Here is a 27,179-nt window from a genome sequence, read left to right on the forward strand (position 1 = left end):
AAAAAATTAATCGTGATTAATCTCACTGTTAAACAATAATAGAATACCATTTATTTAAATATTTTTGGATGTTTTCTACGTTGTCAAATATATTGATTTAAATTATAACAGAATACAAAGTGTACAGTGCTCATTTCATATTTATTTTTATTACACACATTTGCACTGTAAAAAGCAAAAGAGATAATGTTTTTCAATTCACCTAATATAAGTACTGTAGTGCAATCTCTTTATCATGAAAGTTGAACTTACAAATGTAGAATTATGTACAAAAAACCCCCTGCATTCAAAAATAAAACAATGTAAAACTTCGGAGCATAAAAGTCCAATCAGTCCTACTTCTTGTTCAGCCAATCACTCAGACAACTTTGTTTACAATTAAGAGGAGATAATGCTGCCTGCTTCTTGTTTACTATGTCACCTGAAAGGGAGAAAGGACATTTGCATAGCACTATTGTAGCCAGTGTCGCAAGATATTTGAATGCCAGATGCGCTAAAGATTAATATGTCCCTTGATGCTTCAACCGCCATTCCGGGGGATATGCGTCCATGCTGATGATGGGTTGTGCTCGATAATGATCCAAAGCAGTGTGGACTGAAGTATGTTCATTTTAATAATCTGAGTCAGATACCACCAGCAGAAGGTTGATTTTCTTTTTCGGTGGTTTGGGTTATGTAGTTGCTCTTTTAAGACTTCTGAAAGCATGCTCCACACCTCGTCACTCTCAGATTTTGGAAGGCACTTCAGATTCTTAAATCTTGGGTCAAGTGCTGTAGCTATCTTTAGAAATTTCACATTGGTATCTTCTTTGCATTGTGTCAAATTTACAGTTAAAGTGTTCTTAAAATGAACAACATGTGCTGGGTCATCATCTGAGACTGCTATAACATGGAATATATGGCAGAACGCAGGTAAAACACAGCAGGAGACATACAATTCTCCCCTGAGGAGTTCAGTCAGAAATTTAATTAATGTATTATTTTTTTAACTAGTGTTATCAGCATGGAAGCATGTCCTCTGGAATGATGGCTGAAGCATGAAGAGACATATAAATCATTAACACACCTGACAAGTAAATATTTTGCAATGCCACCTACAACAGTGCCATGTGAACACCTGTTCTCACTTTCAGGTGACACTGTAATTAAGAACTGGGCAGCATTATCTCTCCTAAATTTAAACAAACTTGTTTCTCTTACCGATTGTCTGAAAAAGAAGGACTGAGTGGACTTGTAGGCTCTAAAATTTTACATTGCTTTGTTTTTGAGTGCAGTGATGTGACCAAAAAAACCCTACATTTAATAAGTTGCACTTTCACGATAAAGAGTTTTCAATACAGTACTTGTATAAAGTGAACTGAAAAATACTATTTCTTTTGTTTATCATTTTTACAGTGCAAATATTTGTAAAATAAAATAAAATAAAATAGCACTGTACACTTTATATTCTGTGTTTTAATTGAAATCAATATAATTTGAAAAGCACAATACCATCCAAAAATAGTTTCTAAAGAGAAGTGGTGGAAAACCCATTTAAGTAATTTAAAACTGCACTGGAGAAAACATTAAACAATATATGGGTACTAAGGAATACTCCTGCATTGAAAAAAATATTCAAAAGGTTTTTTCCATTGCTAATTTTCTGTTTTTAAACTGTGTCTTTATTCAAGCTTTGAAACTGTAACAGTATTTCCTGAGGATTATTTTTCACTGAGAAAACAAATCTCAAGCACTTTTTTTGTCACAGCAAATTAAAGTTAGCTATTGGTATTACAAAACACAAAAAATATTACAGAGCTATATGTACAAAAAGCTTCTCAGAGAAGCCAGTCTTGGAGAAAGCAAAGACTTCTGATAGGCAGATGGAGAGGGAGGAATTCTTAGATGTCAAAAAAGTTGACAATATTAACAATTTAAAACAATTGTTATAAAACAAATAGTAGTTTAATAAATTAAATATGGTTCAAAATTAGTCTGATTTAAACCAATTCTCCAATATTCATCAATGACTGAACCACCCATCTCACCCCATCGCTAAATATACAGTTCATCTGTAAATTCTGTGATTCTATATTCGTGAATGTAACATACTGTAAGTGAGAGTTTTTGGTTCCTTGTAGTAATTCTACTGTTTGTCTCTTAGTACAGGACTGTTTGGAAGAACTCATCATTTGCTTCAAATCACTGGCATTTGCTGAATGTGATGGACTTCTTGGCATGCCCACTTCTACAAAAGCATCATTGCAGCCTACAAGACCAAGAAAAAAGAGCTGTAAAATAAAACCCTTTCACATATCAATACCATTGCTGTACAGTATATTTAGAAAATCAGTAGCAATAATTTGCATGGAATTAAAACTATTTCACATGTAAAGGCATATAAAGGGTTAGCATTTAAGGATGTACTAATGTTCGCAAAGTTAGAAAGCACACAACTATACTTCATATATGCATAAAGAATTAGGAGCATACATTCACACAGTATGTGTATTATAAAACAAAGGGGTATCTTTTCAAGTTATGTGGGATTTTAGCCATGTCACAGCAAATAATGTCAGAACTTCTAACCTAAGGTTGAAAGTCACTAGTGATTTTGGATGACTTCAGTTTCTGGGACCAGTCTGAAACATCTTAAGGGGAATGATTATCAGAACCTGGATATTCACGACTTTCTAAAAATCCAGAAGCTTTTAAGGTATTTTGAGCTGGGCAATCAAAATTTGAGGCACCCAAAAATCACCAGTTACTATCTAAAATCTTAGCCCACATGTCAAGTTGAAAATTTCTCCATTGGAAACTAGTATCGCGTTTGCAATGAACACCACACAAATATCTTGGGTTTAAATTCTCACTACTCAAATATTTTTCTTTTTTACTGGTGTATATAAATTTTGTCAAGTCATTATTAGGATGACCATGAACCTAGCAAAAGAGAACAGACTAGCTTTGCGTGACGTCAGTATTCACTAGAGAGAAATTTAGGCTGTCCCCACAATCTTGTTTAATAGCTTTTTTTTTAAAGAGTGGATTTTTTTTTAATGGAAAGTTACTATACTAAGAGCTAAAGAACTAAATTAATCAATTAAATAATTGAAACAGGAACATTGGACTAGCCAGGATCTCCTGGGTCATCAAGTCCAGTTTCCGTCCCCCACCGCTATCACAAGTAACTCTGCCCTATAGTCCTTGTCATTAATTTATCAAGCTCCATTTTAACACTAGTTAGGTTGTTCACCCCTCTACTACTATTGGAATTCTGTTCCAGAACCTTATTCCACTGATGGTTAGAAACCTTTTAATTTCCAGCTACATTTATTTATGGCCAGTTATTACATATTTGTTCTTGTGCCAATATTTTCCATTAGCTTAAATAGCTGTTCTCCTTCCAAATGTTTGCCCCCTTGATGTATTCAGAAAGGACAGTCATATCCCCTCTCGGCCTTTGTTTTGCTAGGCTAAACAAGACAAGCTCTTTTAGTCTCCTCTCTTAAGGTAAGCTTTCCATTCCCCAATCATCCCAGTGGCCCTGCATGTGTTCCAGTCTGAACTTATCCTTCTTGAACAGGCTTGACTGGAATTGTACACATCATTTCAAATGAGGTTTCACCAGACCCGCACACAAAAAAAGTTCCATGATTCAATGTCCGTTAGGCCTAGTCTACACAACAGTTTTAGTATCGGTAGACTATGTAGGTTAAGGGGGTGAGTTTTTAACTGCTATAGTTATATCTGTGCATGGATGCAGTTATACTACTACAAATGTGCTTATGCTGATATAGCTTACCACATGGGAATAAACGATATATGGTGTAAGCCAATTTATACCGGTCTAGCTGCATCCACACTAGCTTTACCTGCCAGTATAGTTAAAGTGGTGCAACTATTACGTGCAGACAATACATAATCCATTGGACAACATGTATTTGGGGGGGGCATGCTTTGCTCCAGAGTGGCTGAGGATAAAATGCTGACACAAAAATTAATCTTACTTTTCATAATTTGTCTGTAAAATGCACAAACACCGTCAAACTATTACCATTACCAACTAGAATAACACAGGTCAAATGCTAAAACTTACCTTCTGCTGTATTTGACTTGGTGGTGACTTGTTCTGAGGTGCTATGACTATTTGTCTGCCTTGATGAATCACTGTGGTTTGTGCTCAACACATTTTCTCCTAGTGATGAGGCAGATAGTGCAGCATACTTGATATTTGATGTCTGAAATTATTACAAGAACATGTTTAAATAAATCTTTGTTTCTGACCCCCTTTTCTTGCCATGCAGGCAGGCAGGCAGAAGATTCTTATTTGGGATAATTTGGCTTAATTTTTTCCAGTTACATTTTATGAGCATTTTTATTACAATTTGAAATAAATGATCTTAAAGAGTCACAATGGATGAAAGTAATTAGGTTTTTTCCTACAGCTTTTCAGAGGAAGCTCATTGCAAACCAAGATCATCTTGTCCAGACTGAACATCATGCCACTTACCTTTATATGACCATTTAAAGAAGTTGAACCTTTTTTGATCTCGGATTGCATGCCATTGACATGAATGTCAACGGGAGTCAAGCCAGGAGGGGGAGATGGAGTGTTCTGACTATAATTAGGCACTCCAGATAGCAGAATACTAGTTAAAGCAGCTTGGGCAGTAGATGGTATCATCAGATGTGGTATAGCAGAAAAACCTGTAACAAAAATGAAATAATTTCTGGTTCACTGACAAGCTGAGTACATCAGGCTAAATAAAAGCTGAATTTTATATCAAACCTTTGAATTACAATTATGTTGAAAATGACCAAACACACACAATACTTAATGCACTATCCAACATTTTGGATAAGACATTTTTCCCATTTAAAAAAAAACCCTACCAAGTTGCAGGTGACATTATAAAAACACAATTATGTTAGTTTAAAAATCCTCCATATCTGGATATTTATGCATTTACAAGAAAATACATTGAAGAATTCTTTCCTTCTATGAGACTTTAAAGAATGAATGGGTTTGTCTTTTTCAGTTTTCTTTCTAGTGAAAAATTGAGAACTAATTTCATTCTATTTAACTTCTACTGACCTGTGGCACTCGTGTTGGCAAGCGATGTTGCCCATAACGTAGGGCTAGGTGTGCCTGAACTTGGGCTCTGTAGAGGACTAACAGAACTATTAAGGGCATTCAAGAGCGAGTTTGGAGCAGTAGAGGTGTTGACAGATAAGGCAGTAGGACCTAAGAGACCTGTCAAAACAATTATATCCATTATGCATTTGTTTATACAGGAATTGTAAATAACATTTTTAAAGGGTTATATTAAGTGTTTGTGTTGATTTTTAAACTACTTTACAAAAATTACAGCTATTTCTGCTGAGATAGCATACACACAACTTAGGACAGGGATTTTTGAAGTGTGCACATGCAAATGGGGCAAGGGAAGTCACCAAAAACCAGTGGCTGCTAAACAAAACAAAGGTGAATCTCTGCACCTTCTATCAATTTGGCTCCCACCACTATAGTACCTAAGTGCCTCTGCCTGCTGCTCATACAGCTACAAAAAGCAACTTCTCGCTCCTCCCTTTCATGTCTCTCCACTGTTTCTGGGAAGCATTGCTTAAAGGTGATGAGGAGGTAACCGCTACTTTACAGCCCTCCTCCTCTCAGCCAAGTCTTCACTTTCTTTAAGCTGTGGCTTTGTTGGAGCACAGGGTGGTGCAAGCGTGGAGGAGGAAGGAGAGAGGAAGCAGCATATCCTCACCTGGCTATACCACGCTGCCTCCCTCCGTTAGCAAAGCTCATCATACCGAAGAACCCACAACCCCATCCAACATCCACAAGTCATCCACAAAACTCCGACGTTTTGTAAATGTGTAAAGTACTGGTACCATGGGGGAGGAGCATGGTATCAAAATGTAAACAGATGGCACAAGCCAATATTCCAGCTTCCACCCAAGACACAATTATGGATTCCGAGATGCAACCATAATGGGTTGTTGAATTGAGAGTCTAAAGAAAATATGGCTCATTTGACCCCTTTTCTGTCAGTGATGGTCCATTCATGGAGAAGGTTTGATAACCCAAGTACGGTGGAAAAAACATAATATATCTATACATAAGCTTGTACGTATTTTTGTTGAACAAAGAGATCAAGCAGTTATAGCTTTTAAATACAAAATGATAATTCCTTCCAGGATTATTTATGGCATAATAATTCTCTTCTAGAAAGAGAAAGAAAATATAAACACTCCTGGTTTAAGTTTATACTGACAGAAAAGTGCCACACAACACGAGTGAAGAAATAGTTGTTTGCAGTGTTGTTGTAGCCATGTCAATCCCAGAATATTAGAGACATACGGTGGGTGAGGTAATATCTTGTACTGGACCAAGAGAAGTTGGTAACATAAAAGATAATACCTCATCCACCTTGTCTCTCTGAAGAAATAATGACATTCAATATTTAGTTACTACAGTCAGAAACAAACATTGCTGCTACCTAAGGCTAACCTTTAAGTAATGTTAAATGGCAAACTACCTCCATGTAGTCAAGGAGTCTTTTCCCTGTTCACCCACTTAAGTTTCTATTTAACAAGTCAAATAATATCTCCAGGAGTAAGGGGGTTCATTTGGATAAGAGTTTCTCTGAAAGCCATAAATGGGGTGCCACACTTGACTTATAATCTCTCTTTCACGTATTACCCTACCCGAAAAGGAGTACCTCCCTTTATATACATTAAGTTGAATGGGTAAAGAGTTTAGTTTTCAAATGTCTAAACTTCTCCATCTTTCAGAGGATACACTGAAACTATTCCCACAATCCATTAATAAAACATTGGAGCAGGGCCGGCTCCAGGCACCAGCTTATCAAGCAGGTGCTTGGGGTGGCCACTCTGGAGTGGGGCGGCACTTTCAGGTATTTGGCAGCAATTTGGCGGAGGGTCCCTCACTCCCGCTCGGAGCAAAGGCCCTCCCGCTGAATTGCCGCAGATCGTGATCGTGGCTTTTTTTTTTTTTTTGGCTGCTTGGGACGGCAAAACCCCTGGAGCTGGCCCTGCATTGGCGGATGCTCTGTAATGATAAATACTTTTGAAATGTCAGGGTGGGCCTTAAATTTTCCAATACCTAATACTACTCATAATTCAAAAGTATAGCTGGTCCTGTACTTCCCAATACACGTGAACTGTGTTTCAAAGATTATAAAACAAGAGTAAAGTATATACCAAGTCCAGTGAGTCCTAACCCTGCTGAGGGCAAGATGTCCAAACCAGGACACGAGAGGCCAACGGGGCATGAGACTGTAGATGGATTTGCTGCTATGGTGACTCCATTACTTTCAAGTCCCAGGAGACGTTTCCTTGCCTCATACATATTTAAGGCATTTCGTTCGACACTTTTTACAATCACAGACTGCAAAAAAGAAAAGAGAGATTGATAAGGAGGTATAATACAAATTCATGAAAACACAAATCTTACAATAGTGCTTCAGAGCCACAGGCTTGGTCTACACTGAAAAGTTATGTCAGCAGAGCTATGCTGGTCAGAGATATGAAAAGCTTCACCAGTGACTGACGTAGCTATACCAACATAACCCCCAGTGTAGGTGCAGATATGTCAATGGAAGAGGACTTCTGCTGATATAGCTAACACAGTAAAGACATACCCCCAGTAAAGTCAGAGCACAACATAAAATAGCAGTAACAATGTCCATTAGTGATTATTCAGGCATTCAACAGTTTGTGGCAAGGTTAAAACATTTTTCTTAATGTTTTTGTTGACCTTTAAAAGTGAAAACAGTCTGTCCTAGGAATACTGCTCATTTTTTTAATTAAATGACGCTAATAAAGTTAGGAAGGATAATTATGGCCTGACTATGATGATGGAATGGTGCTAACAGCTACTGTAAGCGTCCAAGCTCTGTAGAGGGTAGCCAAGAGAGATGGTTGTTATATAAGAGTCTCATGTTTGCTTCCCATTACATTTACAAGAAACATGCTTCATGCAATAAAAACATGTTTCTTTTCTATTTGCATTAAATTCTATCTATTGAAATCAATATAGGAGCCTGAAAGTACAAAATGAAAATGATATAGTCTCTTTTATTGACTTGAAATGTTCCTACATTTAGCATCAAAACTGCTGACATAATAGAATGTTCATCTGACATTTTACAGTTTGTTTGTCAAACATTTATACATAATGGATTGGACAAGGATCCGAAAATGATGAACTGGGCAGGTTTAAGGACAGGTGTCCTCAGTTTAAAAGGGTTAATTTTTCAACTATTACACTCAATACCTGCTGCAAAAAATGATATGAACATAAGACTTCTCTTTCAACAAATCAGAATAGGCCTAGAGATTGTTAAAAATAACAGGGAGTTGTGTGACTTAAAATTTGAACCTATAAACCAAATCAAGAGCAGTTTTACTTGTGGCTACTTTCATTATCTTCTACTAAGGGTTTGCAGGATCAGTCACTTAGACAAATCAGATGATCCAAATTTTGTCAAATATTGAATTAAAAAAATGCTGTTGAACAGAGCTAGTATAGTATGGAACATTCAACCTGAAGACATTTTTGTCATGTTTGTAATTCATTTGAAAAAAATGCATTTTGATTGGAAACTACTTCTCAGCTGAAAGCTAATGAGCCAAATTCTGCTCTTAATGTGTACAGCTTCACTGCAACCAAAGGGTGGCAACTCCTGGAACAGAACAGAATGTGGTCATATCACAAGTGCAGTACCAAAGCAAAGACAAGACAAATCAGTCAATGGCTCTTTTAAATTCAATATCCAGCAATGAAATGTTCAATATTTCATATAGCATTATGGGGGTTTTGTGTACAGAGAACACATCTCATAGTTTGCAAAACTATGTTAGGTTTTCACCAACCTTGCTGGGTTGTTTTGGCTTTGGTTTAATGCTGATGAAGACATCTAATTGTTCCATTAGTTGAGTTATAATCTGTGGTTCTATTTCAATTTCTTCCTTCATATCAAACATCAGCACAAGAGGAAGGCAACCCTGGAATGTGAAATCCAAATTATAAAGTACCCTTGTACCAAATACAACATTGGCTAAAACACAACAGTCAACATTTCCTGTCCTATGTAGCTCAAGATCTTAGCAGTTCTGACTGAAATAGTTAGAATGAAATTTTACAAAATGAGTGTTACCTCCCAGAACCCCAACACTCAGAGAGCTTGACAGTTTGAGGGTGCGATGGTTTGTTCAATAAGAATCTCACCTCATCGTGAACAAAGATTTAACTCACAAGTTATACACATTCACTACCCAAAATTAAGGATGTTGGAAGTATCAACTTTTGTATGTATGTACTGTCTAATTGCCACAAACTATTGTCAAGAGAATCGTTAGGAGTAACATTATTTGGTCATATTTGGGGTGAGAGAAAAAAGAATGTTATAATTGTGAAAAAGAAAATCCCGCAGGATTGTAAAATCTTTAATAAAATTTCCCTTTGCCTCACCACTGACTAGCTAAATCTGTATTTTCAAAGATTAAGCTGCAACACTTTTGAAATTCATGAGATTTTAAAATAAGACAACACTGGTAAAGAAGGAAACAATTATCATCATATAGAGAATGTGTGCTGCATGCTGTTCAAAAAAGGAAAAAACATGATTCCTGATCCCAAAAAGTTTGCAATTTAAAATGGACATTGACAGTGCAATCCAAAAACAGTATTACCCATGCATCAGAAAAATGTATATATAAAATATACACATAAAAACGGTCAAACATGACTGCCAGCTTGTTGAATGTGCTTGAGATGCTGCTTAGCAGCATGCAAGTAATAAATCATATCTATTCAGCAGGTATCAGTTCTGCATAACCTCACAGTTATATTTTCTTTCAAAAGGGTTTCAAAGTCTTCATAGACTAGACAAGAATCACTTCATCTACCACAGTGATGCAACCAGGAAAACAGCAGCAGTTCAACAGAGTAAAACTACACTACTCAGAAGTTTAGAGCAGAAAGTGAAGTCAGAGGTGGGAAGCGAAGCCACTTTTTTAGGTGTATAAATATGGAGAGCACTTTCTGAAAATCTTGGCCATAGTATTTTGTCATATTTGACTCTTCTGCTTTACTACCTTTGCACTACTTATATTCCATTACCTTCATTTCCCTAAAATCTAGCCCTTCATATATGAAAACATTATTTTGGTAGCTGGTAGGTGCCCAGCACTTTTGAAACATCTGACTATTCACATACGTGCTTGAATATGGACTTTGCAGCACTGACTTTAGCATCCATTATTTTTTAAACCTGGCATATATATATATATATATATATATATATATATTTTTTAAAAGAGACTATATTCAGATAGCTAACTGAATGTCTAGAAGAAAGTATCCTCCAAATTCCCTGAAGTTCAAAAGGGATATCAGGGAAAAATGAAAAGCAGATAAGAGTACTTCAAAAATAATAATGCCAAGATGGTCAAAAGTTACAGGTTAGTCTATATAACCAATTCAAGCTTAAGCACAAAGAAAATGACACTATTTTAGGGGGTCAGCTTTGGGAAAATGATGAAAAACAGGTTGACTTCAGAAAGTCAACTTGGCCGAAGAAGCCATAGTCATGAGTATCTTTCTTTGAAAACAACACATTCAATTCAATAATCCCCACTACAACCCATTTTGTTGTGGTAAGAAAAATGCTGAGCACATGTCATACTTGGATTTTCCAACAGCTTTTGTAAAGCCAAAAATGTAATTATTCAATAAGCATTTGAATAAACAAATTCAACTAAAGGTCAAGAAAACACAATAGCCCAAAAGTGAAATTTTACAATCTGGAAGTAAGTTTTAATAAGCGTGTAACAGAATTTGGTGGCTGGACTGTAGTTTTGTTATGTTTAGAACATCTGGGGGATGGTATTGGAAAAAGAAAAGAAAGCAAATATGCCCAACCAGAAAGAAGCCAATGCTAAATGGGGAGGCTTTTTTTCCTCCCTTAAAAAAAGCACAACAACAGAGAGTGTTCTTTGAGGGAGATTAAAGAAACAAAACTAACTTTTCAATATGGAAAATAAATTAATACTCTAATGTTATGAGCAAATGGATCATAGATAAAATTATTTTATGCAGTCATTGAAATTACGTTTCTTGATCTACTGATTAGTGGATTCTGAAATACTGAGAAAAAGACAGATGAACAGGAAAAAACAAACAAAACTCCCAGAAGACAATATGCTGAGCTGTTAACTCTTGACTTCTTTAAAAAATCAAAACAAAACAACTCCCTCAACTCAGGATAGCAATACGTTTTCATTCTGAGTCACAATATACATTTGTTTTTCTTTTATGGTTTGCCATTTACCACTTTCTCATATGGACATTATCTTAACAGCCATATTTGGGCACTAGAGGTGCATAAAGATCAAAATGTGTAAGCTAGTGGCAAAGTAGTGTAGTTCTCTGATTAGCACATATCTGGAATGTGGAAGGCTTTCCAAGTTAGAATTTAAGGACACCTGCAATTTATATATCAATATAAATCATGGCCTTTTTGGTGAGTAAACTTGTGTAAAACTTGTGTTAATGTCACATTTATATTAACATTTACATTTAAGAATAATGCAAATTAATTTTTAATACACAAAATGTACGCATCTTATAAAAAGGAATATTTGTTATATTAAAATCTTGTTGACATGTTTGTGTCACATTAAATAATTAGTACATAGGACACACGAGAATCAATATAAATAATTAGTTTACATCCAAAATATTAAGTTTCTCAATTTCATTTTGCATGTGGTGAATTGCTTTTAAAAGTTATCAATATTACTTCGTATTTTATCCAGTCTTTATAGCCTAAAAGAAACATATATATCGCCTACCTCAAAAGGTTGAGCATATTGATCTTGAGGCTTTTGGAATAGTATATCACAAGACCTCTCTCAAATTTTGGTCTCTTTCACTAGTGTTACAGTATGATGCACTGACTAGCACTTCAGTAGTTCACAGGGAGCTTGCTTAGGCTATCTGTTTTGTCTTTGCTGGTTTTAGGGAGCCATGTAAAGTTTGCTTATAGAAATTGTCAAGCTCAGAGAAATGGGTACACGGGAAAACAGTTCACACTGTTCTATATTTTTCCATCAAATCCTTTATTACAAAAATCATGAGATAGTTTCATTGTCTAGCTCAGAGACAACATCAGCACCAATTTAGCCTGCTTCCAGGAAAGAGGAAAGCAGGCAATAATAAATCGGACTATAGCTAGAAAGCTTCTGGTACCACAGAAGTCTCAAAAATATAGAAATTTGAGTCCACTGAATGGAGCCAAAAAGCACTGTGCTGAAATTTATTTTCGAAGATCCAAGGAATGAATGTAGCTTTTATGCCATGCAGCTGACCAGGTTAAATAAAATAGTTAAAGCTATTAAGTTAGTAAATATCTCTTGCTCCTAATTTTTATCTCTCTCTCTATATATATATTGTGACAGACTCAAACCAGTGGGGGTACAGGAGTCTGGTAGAGGGCAAATATACTGGTCACTGGATGAGTAGTTTTCTGTTCCCTGAGTGACCAGAGCAGGGGCTGCACTAGAGTAATCAGGAACCAATTAAGGCAGACAGGCTGATTAGAACACCTGCAGCCAATCAAGGCAAGCTAATCAGGGCACCTGGGTTTAAAAAGGAGCTCACTCCAGTCAGGTGAGGGGGGGCCAGAGGACAGGAAGTGTGTGTGAGGCGCTGGGAGCAAGAGGCGCAAGGAGCTGAGAGTGAGAGGGCGTGGGCGTGCTGCTGGAAGATGAAGGAGTGCAAGTGTTATCAGACACCAGGAGGAAGGTCCTGTGGTGAGGATAAAGAAGGTGTTTGGAGGAGGCCATGGGGAAGTAACCCAGGGAGTTGTAGCTGTCATGCAGCTGTTACAGGAGGCACTATAGACAGCTGCAATCCACAGGGCCCTGGGCTGGAACCCGGAGTAGAGGGTGGGCCTGGGTTCCCCCCAAACCTCCCAACTCCTGATCAGACACAGGAGAAGTTGACCCAGACTGTGGGGAAGATCACTGAGATGAGCAAATCTGCCAAAAAGCGCAGGACCCACCAAGGTAGAGGAGGAACTTTTGTCACAACATATACATACATACATACACACACACTTATTTTTAAAAGGAGAAACTAACTATGTTCAGTTTTGTCACATCACCTAGCAAATATAGGGACACTAGCATACATTAAAAATGTCCATTCATTTTTTGTAACGCTTGCTTTTAAAAACATGTTTAGCTATAACATTGGAAACATGAGTAAATATTTCAAAAATATATGGAACAATGCCAGGTTGGACAAACTAAATCTCAATTTGTTTCTCAGTTTAGGTCAGTATACTTCTTAAGGGCTATAGACTTCCTGTAGCTCTGAGGACACAGAAATTACAGGTGTTTTACTATGAGAAAATTGAATTTTGCAATATTCTAAAAACCTTTCAATAGCTTCTAATCTTTCTTTCCTCCATGCAGCAAAGGGTATTTGAATATTTATATATTATTCTTATTTATGTTTTGGGGCACGACTGTCTCCCCTATCTTCTCCAGCTTGAATGACAATGGGAGTAGCATACTTTGAAGTTCACTGATGATATATGTACCATAGCTGTCTCTCAATATTTATAAGCATGTCTATTCAGGAATCAATACACTATTATATTATTTGTAATATAGATAACCATGTACATATACATACGCTCTCTCTCTAGACATTCTCTCTTCCAGTGCAGATGAAGTATGTATGTTGGGGTGGTAAAGGAAGGGAGAATAGCTCAAAACAGTACAGACATGGGGTTTTAGAAATCAGTAATATAAGGGCTTGCAATACTTATGTCTCTATAATACAAACTTCATTTTTGATTTTTATTCATGTATTGTATTATCTAGTGCAAAGCGGTTACACCTACAAGTGATATTCCTACATTTTCTGTATTTTAGTCTTGATGATATGGTTATTTTCTTTGTCACATGAGATATAAACAAACTCCAATCATAATGCACCCAGTCTTGGCAGTCACAACTCTAGATCATACCTCATACCTTTTCTAGAAGCCTCTATTAAACTCAGAAACTGTGACTAATGTAGAGATAAAGAACACTATTCTAAAGATTATGTTTACTATGAAGAGCTTAACATTCAAGCCTTAATACAAACTCACTAGTGATAGCTGTAACTAATTGTAAAACTTGAAAACATTAAGCAAACAGTGGCTAAAGAGATTGTGATGATGTGGCTAGTTGAATCAGTTATTTAAAAAAACCTAACTCATTTTATTCTCAGTGAGGTGAAACACAAATATGCCACTTACAGAAATAATGATCAGTTACTAAACACCTTCACCTAAATGTTTATTAATTACCTGAAACCCTCTTGTGTCACCATAGCAAGAGCTCTATATCAGTCCTAAACCCGAATTGTCACTGTTATGAGTGACCCAGTGAGCCTGACTGGGTTCTCAAGGTTGCTAGGCTCCCTCCTCCAGCCAGAGTTCCAGCTCCAGACTGGGCTCTCCCAAGGATGCTGCTATGGAGCATGGAGCTTAGCAGCCCCAAGAGTCCTGGTAGTAACCATGGCTCTTGCTGCAGAGTAGAAAGCCGGCCACCTTCAGACTCTTGGCTGCAGGAGGTGGTAGGCTTCATGCCTCAGTGTCAGGAGCTTGCCATCGCCTTGAGCTGCAACAGAAGCCTGTCTGTTTCTTGGTGTGTAATGGATTCAGAACAAAACATTTTGGTCCAGCAAATTGGCATTTTCCAAAGAAAGTATGTTTCACTGGAAAATATCTGACAGTTCTGCTGCTAATGTAGTTGACAAGACTACAGAATGTAGAACCTGCTAGGATGTAAGCAAGTGTCTCCGATGTATCTGATCATCTGTACTTCCAAGGAAACTTGCCCTAAAAAAGATCATTTGGTTCACGCATATGCCAAGTAACCTCTCTCACTGGCTCCAGAAAAGCTGCCCACTTATCGCACTAACAAAACGATAGAAAAAAAGAGGTGGTTGGACATTAATGGAAGAAAAGAACTGCTTATCTAAATTTCTGCCCTCTAATCAGTAACATCACCATCATAACTAATTTTAATTATGTCATTCATATTGGCAAAGCATCTTTTATCATGATAGTGTATAACACATTTATTGATAAAATCAGATACAAGACAACTACAGTTCATAGAAACTATTTCATTAGGCACACTGTCAGAAGAAGAGCACTCATCTCAATCAGTATTCTGTTATGTAAATAAATACTATTTTTTCTGCTCCAAGACAGAAAATCATTTGCATCTGGATGTTAAATACACAAGAACTGGTGGTATTTTCTTTTAGTTACTTGACATTTTTCATACAGATGTCACTGAAATATTTACCATGAGATATTGTCTGGCAAGACAGACTGACTCAATTGTGCCCTGGAGGTAGACAGTGGATTTCTTTTGTGGGTTACTGGGGTCAGGGAAGTGGATCTGAGCACCAGTTCTCTGCATGATATGTTTGATGTTACTGCCATTTCGACCCATCATAAAGAGATGATGCTGTGCTGCAATATCTAGCTGCGTGCTCACAGGGATTGCAGAGGCCAGACTACCAGCCAGGTGTTCCAGAAGCATGGCTGTTCCTTCCTACAGACAAATAGGAGAAAATACATTATAGAGAAACAACCAAAAAAGGCGGTTACTCACCGTAGTAACTGTGTTCTTCGAGATGTGTTGCTCCTATCCATTCCATGTAGGTGTGCGCGCCGCGCGTGCACGGCTCTTCGGAACATTTTTACCCTAGCAACTCCGGCGGGCCGGCTGGCGCCCCCTGGAGTGGCGCCGCTATGGCGGCTGTTATATACCCCAGCCGGCCCGTCCGCTCCTCAGTTCCTTCTTGCCGGCTATTCCGACAGTGGGGAAGGAGGGCGGGTCTGGAATGGATAGGAGCAACACATCTCGAAGAACACCAGTTACTACGGTGAGTAACCGCCTTTTCTTCTTCGAGTGATTGCTCCTATGCATTCCATGTAGGTGATTCCCAAGCCTTACCTAAGCGGTGGGGTCGGAATGAGACATGGCGGAGTGTAATACCGCGGAGCCGAAGGCTGCGTCGTCTCGAGACTGCTGCACCAACGCGTAGTGGGAAGCGAAGGTGTGGACTGAAGACCAGGTGGCCGCTCTACAGATGTCCTGGATGGGAACATGGGCCAGGAAGGCGGCCGACGAGGCGTGCGCCCTGGTCGAGTGTGCAGTGAGTCGGCACGGGGGGACGTGAGCAAGCTCGTAGCACGTTCGTATGCAGGCCGTCACCCAGGATGAAATCCGCTGTGAGGAAACCGGCTCGCCTTTCATGCGGTCTGCGATCGCTACAAACAGTTGGGTCGAACGCCAGAAGGGCTTCGTCCGGTCGATGTAGAAAGCGAGGGCCCTGCGGACGTCCAGGGTGTGGAGCTGCTGCTCACGAGGTGAGGTGTGCGGCTTCGGGAAGAAGACCGGGAGGAAGATCTCCTGGTTGAGGTGGAAGGCCGACACCACCTTGGGGAGGAAGGCCGGGTGTGGCCGAAGCTGCACTTTGTCCCTGTGGAAGACGGTATACGGGGGACCCGCCGTCAGGGCGCAGAGTTCCGAGACTCGTCTGGCGGATGTGATTGCTACGAGGAAAGCCGTCTTCCAGGTAAGATGGAGCAGAGAGCACGTGGCCAAGGGCTCGAAGGGTGGGCCCATCATCTGGGCGAGAACCAGGTTTAGATCCCAAGTCGGAGCAGGACGACGCACCTGAGGGTAGAGACGGTCTAACCCTTTAAGGAAGCGGGCTACCATTGGGTTGGAGAAGACGGAGCGACCTCCTATAGTGGGTCGAAAGGCTGACAGAGCTGCCAGGTGCACCCTGAGGGACGAGATCGCGACACCTTGACCTTTCAGGTACCAGAGGTAATCGAGGACGATCTGGATGGGGGCCGAGAATGGGTTAAGACCTCGCTGGTCGCACCAGAGCGCAAAGCGTTTCCACTTCGCGAGGTAGGTAGAGCGCGTCGAAGGCTTCCTGCTTTCCAGCAGAACTTGTTGCACCGCCGCCGAACAACCCCTCTCTGCGTCGGTCAACCACTCAGGAACCAAGCTGTAAGATGCAGCGACTGCAGGTTCGGGTGACAAAGCCTGCCGAGGTCCTGAGTGATGAGGTCCGGCCATAACGGAAGGGGAATGGGATCCCGAACTGACAGCTCGAGCAGCATGGTGTACCAGTGCTGTCTCGGCCAGGCCGGAGCGACGAGTATTACGCGGGCCCTGTCCCTCCGAAGCTTGAGTAGCACTCGGTGGACGAGCGGAAACGGAGGGAACGCGTAAAGGAGGGACTCCGTCCATGGCAGGAGAAACGCATCCGAGAGGGAGCCTGGAGCTTGACCCTGGAAGGAGCAGAACCTGTGGCACTTCCTGTTGGCCCGGGAGGCGAAGAGGTCTACCTGGGGAAACCCCCACCTCTGGAAGATTGCGTAAGCCACATCTGGGCGAAGCGACCACTCGTGGGAGGCGAAGGACCTGCTCAGACGGTCGGCCAACGTGTTCTGCACCCCCGGCAGAAAAAACGCTTCGAGGCGAATCGAGTGGGTCACGCAAAGGTCCCAGAGGAGCAGCGCCTCCTTGCAAAGCGGGGAGGATCGAGCTCCGCCCTGCTTGTTGACATAGAACATGGCTGTGGTGTTGTCCGTGTACACCGCTACACAGCGGTCCTGAAGGTGGGTCCGAAAGGCGAGACACGCCAGACGGATCGCTCTCAGCTCCCGGACATTGATCTGGAGGGAGAGCTCCTGGGCTGACCAGAGACCCTGGGTGTGCAGGTCTCCTATGTGAGCCCCCCAACCAAGCGCCGACGCGTCTGTGGTCAGGGTGATCGATGGTCGAGGAGGGCGGAACGGAACCCCTGCGTAGACTGTCTCCGGATTTAGCCACCAGCTGAGCGTCTGGAGAGTGGGTCTTGGCACCGTCACCACCATATCCATGGGGTCGCGATGAGGGCGGTACACCGATGCCAGCCACATTTGGAACGGGCGAAGTCGCAGCCTTGCGTGCGCGGTCACAAACGTACACGCTGCCATGTGACCTAGGAGATGGAGGCAGGACCGCACCGTTGTTGTCGGAAAGGCCTGCAGTGTCCGTATAAGGGAGGCCAACGTCTCGTGCCGAGTATGAGGGAGGCAGGCTCTGGCCAGATTGGAGTCGAGGACTGCTCCTATGAATTCCACTCTTTGCGCCGGAACTAAGTGGGACTTTTCGGCGTTGATAAGTAGGCCGAGAGACCGGAACAGATGCAGTATCTCGGACACCTGAGCCGCCACCAGCTCTTGGGTGCGGCCACGAATCAGCCAGTCGTCGAGATATGGGTACACATGAATTCGACGACGACGGAGGGCTGCGGCCACGACCGCCATGCATTTGGTGAATACCCTCGGTGCGGTGGAGAGGCCGAAGGGTAACACCGCAAACTGGTAGTGGGCCTCGTTGACCATGAAGCGCAGGTAGCGTCTGTGGGGGGGGTAAATTGCCACATGAAAGTAAGCATCCTTCATGTCGAGGGCGGCAAACCAGTCTCCCGGATCCAAGGAAGGGATAATGGTCCCCAAGGTTACCATCCGAAACTTGAGCTTGCAGAGGTACTTGTTGAGCTCCCGGAGGTCTAAGATGGGACGAAGACCTCCTTTCGCCTTGGGGATGAGAAAGTATCTGGAGTAGAATCCCCTGCCCCGCCTGCTGGGAGGCACCTCCTCGATGGCACCCACGCTCAACAGAGACTGGACCTCCTGTAAGAGGACTTGCTCGTGAGAGGGGTCCCTGAAGAGGGACGGGGAAGGTGGGTGGGAGGGAGGGGGCGAAATAAACTGTAGGCGGTAGCCGTGCTGGACGGTGTTGAGTACCCAGCTGTCCGATGTTACAGAACACCACGCCTGGAGGAAGCGGGAAAGGCGACTTGAAAACAAAAGGGATGGATCCTGGGGGGAGAGTGGTGGGCTGTCCTCGGGCGTCCCATCAAAAGGCCGGCTTTGGACCTTGAGGAGCCTTGGACGAGCCTTGGGTCTGGTTACGACGCCCCCCTGACGGTCTGCGGCGGAAGGGGGCCCTTCGATTATTAAATGGCCGAGACCTGGCCTGCGGGACGGGCCGATAGGGTTGCTGCCGGAACGATCGCCTTTGTGTGGCCGGCGTATGCATTCCCAAAGTACGGATCACCACTCGTCCGTCCTTTAGGGTCTGAATTCTCGTGTCAGTTTTTTCAGAGAATAGACCCTGCATCTCAAAGGGGAGGTCCTGGAGGGTGTATTGTACCTCCGGCGGCAAAGTGGAAGACTGCAGCCACGCAATGCGCCGCATGGTTACCCCGGACGCCACGGTTCTGGCCCCCGAGTCCGCTGAGTCCACCGCCGCTTTGATTAAGGTCCTGGAGGCCAGCTTTCCCTCTTCCAGGAGCGCCGAGAATTCTCGGCGGGAGTCCTGCGGGGTCAGCTCCGCGAATTTTCCCAGGCATCCCAAGATGTTAAATGTATATCGGGATAGTAGGGCCATTTGATTTGCAATGCGGAGCTGGAGGCCTCCCGCCGAATAAATCTTGCGGCCCAATAAGTCCATGCGCCGGGACTCCTTGGACTTCGGCGCAGCGGCAGGCTGTCCGTTACGCTCCCGGTCGTTCACGGACTGGACTACCAAAGAGTCCGGAGTTGGGTGCACGTAAAGATATTCGCACTTTGGGCGGACAGAATATTTCCTCTCCACTCCGCGTGCCGTGGGAGGGACGGAGGAAGGCGACTGCCAGATGGCGGCATTGTTCCGCTGGATTGTGCGGATGAATGGCAGCGCTACTCTCACGGGGGCGTCTGCTCCCACAACATCCGTGATGGGGTCATCGACCTCTTGGACCTCTTCGATGGGCAGGTTGATGGCTTTCGCTACCCTCCGGAGAAGGTCCTGGTGCGCCTTGAGGTCAATAGGCGGGGGTTCTGATGGTGACGCCCCTGCCACAGCCTCGTCGGGAGAGGAGGACGAGGAGTGACCTGGCAGCACCACTTCAGGTGCCTGCTCTGCCTCTGGGCGATCAGGTGCCAGTGTCTCATGCCCCGACGGTGTGCCGTGAGTGGCGGTTTGTGGCGTTGGAGACGGGGGTGGCCTGCTGATAGTGGCCACTGGCACCGAACGCGCCGAGCCTGGCTGCCTCGGTGGAAGGGGAGGCCCTTGCTCATGTTGGGCCCAGGTTACCCAAAATCCCCACTGCTGGGGTCCATGGTCCTGCAGAAGAGACCCCGCTCGGAAGTCTACCGCACTGCCCTCAGGGGAAGCAACTGAGGGTTCCCTCGAAGGCCAGGGAGGAGCTGTAGCGGTTCCCGGGCGGACGTCCGATGCCGGAGTAAACTGTCTCTCCGGTGCCGAAGGACGGTGCCGGTCGTCATGCGGTCTAACAGGCGAGCGGGATCTGCGCGTGGCGCGGTGCCGGGAGCTCGACTGGCGGCGCCGAGAGCTCGACCGGCGGTGCTGGGAGTCGGACCTCGAGCGGCGGCGCCTTGAGCGGCTGCGTGACTCTCGACGTCGCCCGCGATGCCTGGAGCTGGACCTGGTGCGGTGCCGGTGACTCGGCGACCGGGACCTGGAGCGTAACCGGGAGTGCGACCGGTACCGCGATTGGGAGCGGTACCGGGACTGCGACCGGCGACGAGACGGGGAGCGGCGTCTCGACGTTGACCGTCTCATGGATCGGGCCCGGAGCGTTGGTCACCGTCGCCTTGAGCGAGATCGGGATCGAGACCGGATCGTGGTGCCGCGATCACCTCGGCTGCCAGGGGAAGGAGGGCGCATAATCAGCGGCTTCCCAATCGACTTGAGTGTCCGCACCGGCAGTGCCGGTAGCTGATGGCCCGTGTCAGCGGTGAGGTCGATCAGCTCCCTCGCCGTCGCGAACGCCTCGGGCGTGGACGGGAGCCTCAGCTCCTCCTCGGTAGGTACCGGGGAGCTGGGCGGTGCCGGACTCGACGGGCCTTACGGCGCCGGAGTCGACGGCCCGGTGCACTTCTTGTGCACTGCCTCAGCCTGTACCGTTTGCGTCGGGAGCGGCTGGGCTAACGGCTTCTGCTGCTGCTTCGCAGAGTCCGTCTTCGGCACCTTGTGCTTCTTCCCCGGGGAGAGGGAGCGGTGCCGGGTCTTCGGTGCCGGGTGCCGAGAGGCGTCGGCACCGGAGCGGCTCGGTGCTGCCGGTGCGCTGCTCACGGAGGCAGGCTTCGGCGCCGATGGAGCTGGCGCCGGAGGTTGGAGAGCCGACTCCATAAGGAGTTGTTTCAGACGAGAGTCCCGCTCTTTTCTCGTACGCGGCTTGAAGGCTACGCAAATCGGGCACTTATCCGATCTGTGCGACTCTCCGAGGCAGCGGAGGCAGGAGTCGTGCGGGTCACTCACCGGCATGGGCCGCTGGCAAGCCACGCAGGGCTTGAATCCCGGTGCTCCGGGCATAAGCCCGCACCGGGGCGGAAGAAGAGGGCTAACCCCTCTAATTCCCTAACTACTATACTATACAACTAACTATACAACTATAACAAGAAAACTTTAACAAATTATTAACAACTATAGACACTAAATCTATGGAGAACGCTAGGGCTGTGGAGGTAAGGCAGCACTCCACTGTTCCTACTAGCCGTCACGGGCGGAAAGAAGGAACTGAGGAGCGGACGGGCTGGCTGGGGTATATAACAGCCGCCATAGCGGCGCCACTCCAGGGGGCGCCAGCCGGCCCGCCGGAGTTGCTAGGGTAAAAATGTTCCGAAGAGCCGTGCACGCGCGGCGCGCACCCCTACATGGAATGCATAGGAGCAATCACTCGAAGAAGAACTGCACAGCGGTGGATACAAAATAAGAATTTAATCAGATTACATCTGCTTTAGACAGCACACATTTCACATTCCAGAATAAATAAGCAGCAACATATAAAGGATTTACCGGGGGGGAGGGGAGAGCAATATACGATTTTGTTTAAAATCAAGTTAACTTGTAATTCAGAAAGAGTTGTACTGTACCTAACTTATCTTGAATGGCATCTGGACTCCACTGAATTCAAAGGAAGTTAGGTGCTTTAGAAAATCCCATTGGATACCTATCTGGATCTTTAGGCACCTAAATACCTTTAAAAATTTGGCCTTTTATGTCTTGGCCTCAGTCCTGCCCCTGGTTCCACACAGGTGGAACCTGTGCCCACATACAGCCACACTGAAATCAATAGGGATATATCTGAACAAATCCAGTTGCAAGATTTGACCCTTTGTTTTGGTCTCTGAAGCCCTAATTGGCTTGAGACCTACCTACTTGACACCACTTGTCTCTCTGAACCATACTGCCACAGCTGTCATCCACAGAAGTACTCAAGCTGGAGCTCCCTTGCTTTTAGCTTAAAAGGCTGTTAGCAACATGTCCTGAGTGATTGGCCCCTTCCATGTCTTTTGAATTCACTGTTTCCCCATTTGTCTGAAATAGCCCAAATCTGTTGACCATTAGGGTATTGCAAGTCCAACTATTTAACCAGACATTTGGGGAGGACTCAGGTATGTGAGGGTTAGGATTTGATTTGTTCATTGGTTTACATTTTTTGCTTACTTGCTGTTTTTGGTGGTAGGTGAGACTGGCCCCTACTCTGGTATAGCTGTTTTAATTTTGGTTTGCGACATTAACCATTTCTCAGAGTGCCTAAAGCCTGAATAAGGTCTCTGATATATTTAAAATTTAAACTAAAGTAAACATATAAAATTAGGTTTCAAACTGAAAATGTTTTTCTGTACATACACAAATCCTATTTTATAAAAAAAACAAAAAACAACATTTAAGATCAGTGCATCCAAACTGTTAAAAGCTATAATAATAAATGCCTTACAGATCAACCAGGGTATTACAACAAGACACCATTTAAGCAACTAAGTTTTTACACATTTAGGATATCTAGAATAACTTTAGTTAAATGTATTACCTTCACAGCACTAGTATTATTCTGTGACCCTCTAACAATGACAGTAGCACCATACATTCGAGAACGTTGTTTAAAGGAAACTGAAATGTTATAAGTCTGTGATATATGCAGAATCGTGGGAGAATTAGGATCTGGGATGGGTTGGAGAATTCCAGCTATGGGTAATTCAAACATAAGTACCAAAGGAAGCAGCTCCTAGAGTGAGATTGAGAAAAATCACAGCATGTATTTGAAGCACAATCACATTTACTCAGCCTACCACAACTTTAATAAAAATTCAGAATTTTCTCTCACTCCGCTAACATTTAGAATATCTACAATCTCCCTGAGCTTTCTTTACAGAAACTTAAGTTTGTTGATATCATCCAAGGCAAGCTGTTTGCTGTCCAAACAAATGGAAAAAATTCATTACCTTGCCAGGGAAAAAAGCATGAATGTCATACATCATTAGAAAAATTGCAAAAAAGCCAGAGGTTTGTTTTGCAAATAAAGAACGTCAAAAAAACAAACAAAAATAAAAGAAACCATGTCACATTCCCACACGCTTCTATACTTACTGACCATATATTGAGCTACATTTGTGAAAATTTATTCAGGGATCTTGCTCAACAGTGGGATGGCTAGGGTTAGAAAAACAATGACTTTTTATGGAAAAGCCCTATAAGTCATGGTTTCTGTCACAACCATCATAACCATCAAACATACAGCCTTAATGTATGTATATGTATAGAACATTAAAATGTTCATAATATGTCATGGTTCAAAAAAAAGTTGTGTGAGATACACACAAAATCAAAAGAGAGATTGTTATGATGGGGGAAATGAGTGCAGAGTGCGATTGGTGGGGATGGATTTATTTTGCAACAGTCCATCGCATTAGTTACACCTACTGCATACTTTACCACATAATTCTTAGTAGAAGGACTGCAAGATCAAATCTGGTTTAAATAGCTGACACTAAGTTTAGGTAACATAGTGACTAAACATGTGTCACTTCGGTGTTATGTAGTTTGTCCACATGAATGTTAACATTCTTAATATATTTTTAACACGTATGTACACACAACTCATAAGCCCTTTATGCTTATTTTGTATTATTATTTAAAATCTGCTAATTAAAAAGATTAAACAAAACAAACAAATGTTCATTGTGAATATTGCTGACATTATTTTCTTGCAATTTTGGATTTTCTGATATGATCTGCATAGAGACCACAACACAGAGACAGTCAATCCTAGAATACTCAGAACTGAACTATCATTTCCCACTTCTATCCCCCAACTTCTTCTATCTCCAGTGTGTTTGAGATGCGAGTTACGGAAATACAGTTACCCGTATTCTAACTCTGGCAGACTCCACTCCAGCTGGCTGTCCTGCAATAGACACCTGAAAATGTCAGAACACAGACAACATAATATCAAGTTTTCATATAAATTATCTGAAAAATTCTCCAACTATTTATGTTATTTTTGATATGTACTGTACTTCTGTTGGTGTCTGAGGCATTTTTTAAAACAGTAGTTGAAAACTGAATCCCTCCAGTAAAGGGTTACTTTTGTATATTGATTTTTATGCTACGAACTCTAACAAAATTCTGAAAACTTTGAATAATGGAAAAAACTATAATCAAAATTCAACATAGCCATTCAGAACGAACCCTGCAATTACTGTTCTGCAACAGTATATTAGTCCTTAAGGTTGATACTGAACACATAATATACTTTTTAAAAATTACATCCTAAGTTGACACTGGGAGTTTTATGGAACATGCCACTTAAAAAAAAAAGCCTGAATAAATTATTAGTATGCTATAATGACAGACTGAAAAGTAAAAATGTCCTTTAAATTTAGTATTATAGAACAGCAAGATTCTTTTTGATGTATTATAATTCAACAAGCAACCTTCACTCTAATAAACACTATAAAGTTGAACTGCTTTCATCAGATGTTTTCATTTTTGTTAGACATCTACAAACTTTAGTTTCTATATAACTTTTAACATGCCAAAAACACCCAGAAATTTAAAAAATAAATAAAAATCAGTAATCCAGATGTCCTGCTTCTCTACCACTTCCTTATACTGAATGATTGTCCTCTGAATATTTGAAAGAATTTGATAAACACATCACTAATTGTCCCTATCTATTCATAAAGGAGAACTGTTTGCAAAAACAGGTTTTCTTTCAGTCCACCTAGATTAATCCACTGATTTCCACACCTGATTTAGATATGAAGAGTTAATTCCATAACCATCAATGTATACAAACCAGGAAAAAAAATAATTAAACCAAAAATAATTATATAATACTTTAAAAATGGAATAACCATCTTATATTAATAAGCATATGTACTTAAGATTTTAAGGCCAGAATGGGACCATCACGATCATCTACTACTTTGCCTTTGCCTTGTCTCCTCAATCAGAGTCAGAGACTCTTGTTCTTCATCTCTGTAACAGAGCACAGCTGCCCCCCTGGCTCCTGCATCTGCTAGTCTCAGGGTATGTCTACAGTATGGGATTATTCTGATTTTACATAAACCGGTTTTGTAAAACAGATTGTATAAAGTCGAGTGCACGCGGCCACACTAAGCCCATTAATTCGGCGGTGTGCGTCCACATACCGAAGCTAGCGTCGATTTCTGGAGCGTTGCACTGTGGGTAGCTATCTCATAGTTCCCGCAGTCTCTCCCACCCATTGGAATTCTGGGTTGAGATCCCAATGCAAAAACAGTGTCGCGGGTGATTCTGGGTAAATGTCGTCACTCAATCCTTCCTCCGTGAAAGCAACGGCAGACAATCATTTTGCACCCTTTTTCCCTGGATTGCCCTGGCAGACGCCATAGCATGGCAACCATGGAGCCCGTTTTGCTTTGTCACTGTCACCGTATGTGTACTGGATGCTGCTGACAGACGCGGTACTGCAGTGCTACACAGCAGCATTCATTTGCTTTTGCAAGGTAGCAGAGACAGTTACCATCCCTATTGCACCATCTGCCATTGTAAATTGGCGATGAGATGACAGTTATCGGTCGTGTTGTACCGTCTGCTGCTGTCATGGGTGCTCCTGGCTGGCCTCGCTGAGGTCGGCCGGGGGTGCATGGACAAAAACGGGAATGACTCCCCGGGTCATTCCCTTCTTTATGTTGTGTCTAAAAACAGAGTCAGCCCTGCCTAGAATATGGGGCAAGTGTACTAGAGAACCAGAGAGCACAACCGCTCCGTGTCAGAGCCCCAGAGAGCCCGCAGAAATGATGAGCTGCATGCCATTCTAGGGGGTGCCCCTGCAACAACCCCACCCATTGCTTCCCTCCTCCCCCAACCCTCCTGGGCTACCGTGGCAGTGTCCCCCCATTTGTGTGATGAAGTAATAAAGAATGCAGGAATAAGAAACACTGACTTTTTAGTGAGATAAAATGAGGGGGAGGAAGCCTCCACCTGCTATGATAGTCTAGGCAGGACATTAAAGGGGGGGGGGGGAGAGGAGCGCAGCCTCCCGCTGCTATGATAGTCCAGGCAGTACAGAATCTTTTCTTTAGATATGAAAGGGGGAGGGGGTCTAATAGAGCTCAGCCTCCAGTTGCTATGATGAGGACAGTTACCAGCCGTTTTATACCATCTGCCGGGAATGACCGGGAGTCATTCCCATTTTTACCCAGGCGCCCCCGGCCGACCTCACTGGGGCCAGCCAGGAGCACTCATGGGCTGATGAAGACGACGGATATCAATTATATTGTACCGTCTGCCACCGGGAAGGGGATGCTGGTGTTCAGCGCTGCAGCACCCCGTCTACCAGCAGCATGCAGTAGACATAGAGTGACATTGAAAAAAGGCGAGAAACGTTTTTTTCTCCTTTTCTTTTTTTTTGGGGGGGGAAGGGTGTAAATTGACGACATATACCCTGAAACACCCGGGAAAATGTTTTTGACCCTTCAGGCACTGGGAGCTCAGCCAAGAATGCAAATGCTTTTCAGAGACTGCGGGGACTGTGGGATAGCTGGAGTCCTCAGTACCCCCTCCCTCCCTCCATGAGCGTCGTCCATTTGATTCTTTGGCTTTCTGTTATGCTTGTCACACAGCACTGTGCTGTGGACTCTGTATCATAGCCTGGAGATATTTTCAAATGCTTTGTCATTTCGTCTTCTGTAGAAGCACCAGTGGTTTCAGAACCCGAGGGTCTCTGGGTGCTCTGATAGAAC

General features: G+C 43.0%; 1 protein-coding gene across 4 annotated transcripts in view; it reads right to left on the minus strand.

The window, feature by feature from the left end:
* The window catches only part of BICC1 (BicC family RNA binding protein 1), a 222,956-nt gene that overhangs the window by 16,550 nt on the left and 179,227 nt on the right, over nt 1-27,179 (minus strand). For all 4 annotated transcript variants that reach the window (XM_039482061.1, XM_039482060.1, XM_039482062.1 and 1 more), the window contains 9 exons: nt 24,315-24,368; nt 22,982-23,176; nt 15,388-15,639; nt 8,884-9,015; nt 7,210-7,396; nt 5,078-5,236; nt 4,493-4,689; nt 4,079-4,220; nt 2,092-2,248 (listed from right to left, as the gene is read on the minus strand). In XM_039482061.1, the coding sequence (XP_039337995.1) occupies nt 2,092-2,248; nt 4,079-4,220; nt 4,493-4,689; nt 5,078-5,236; nt 7,210-7,396; nt 8,884-9,015; nt 15,388-15,639; nt 22,982-23,176; nt 24,315-24,368 (1,475 nt within the window). The remainder of the gene's footprint in view (nt 1-2,091; nt 2,249-4,078; nt 4,221-4,492; nt 4,690-5,077; nt 5,237-7,209; nt 7,397-8,883; nt 9,016-15,387; nt 15,640-22,981; nt 23,177-24,314; nt 24,369-27,179) is intronic.

This window comes from Mauremys reevesii, linkage group 7 (assembly GCF_016161935.1).
Source record: "Mauremys reevesii isolate NIE-2019 linkage group 7, ASM1616193v1, whole genome shotgun sequence".
NCBI classification, from domain to species: domain Eukaryota; kingdom Metazoa; phylum Chordata; order Testudines; family Geoemydidae; genus Mauremys; species Mauremys reevesii.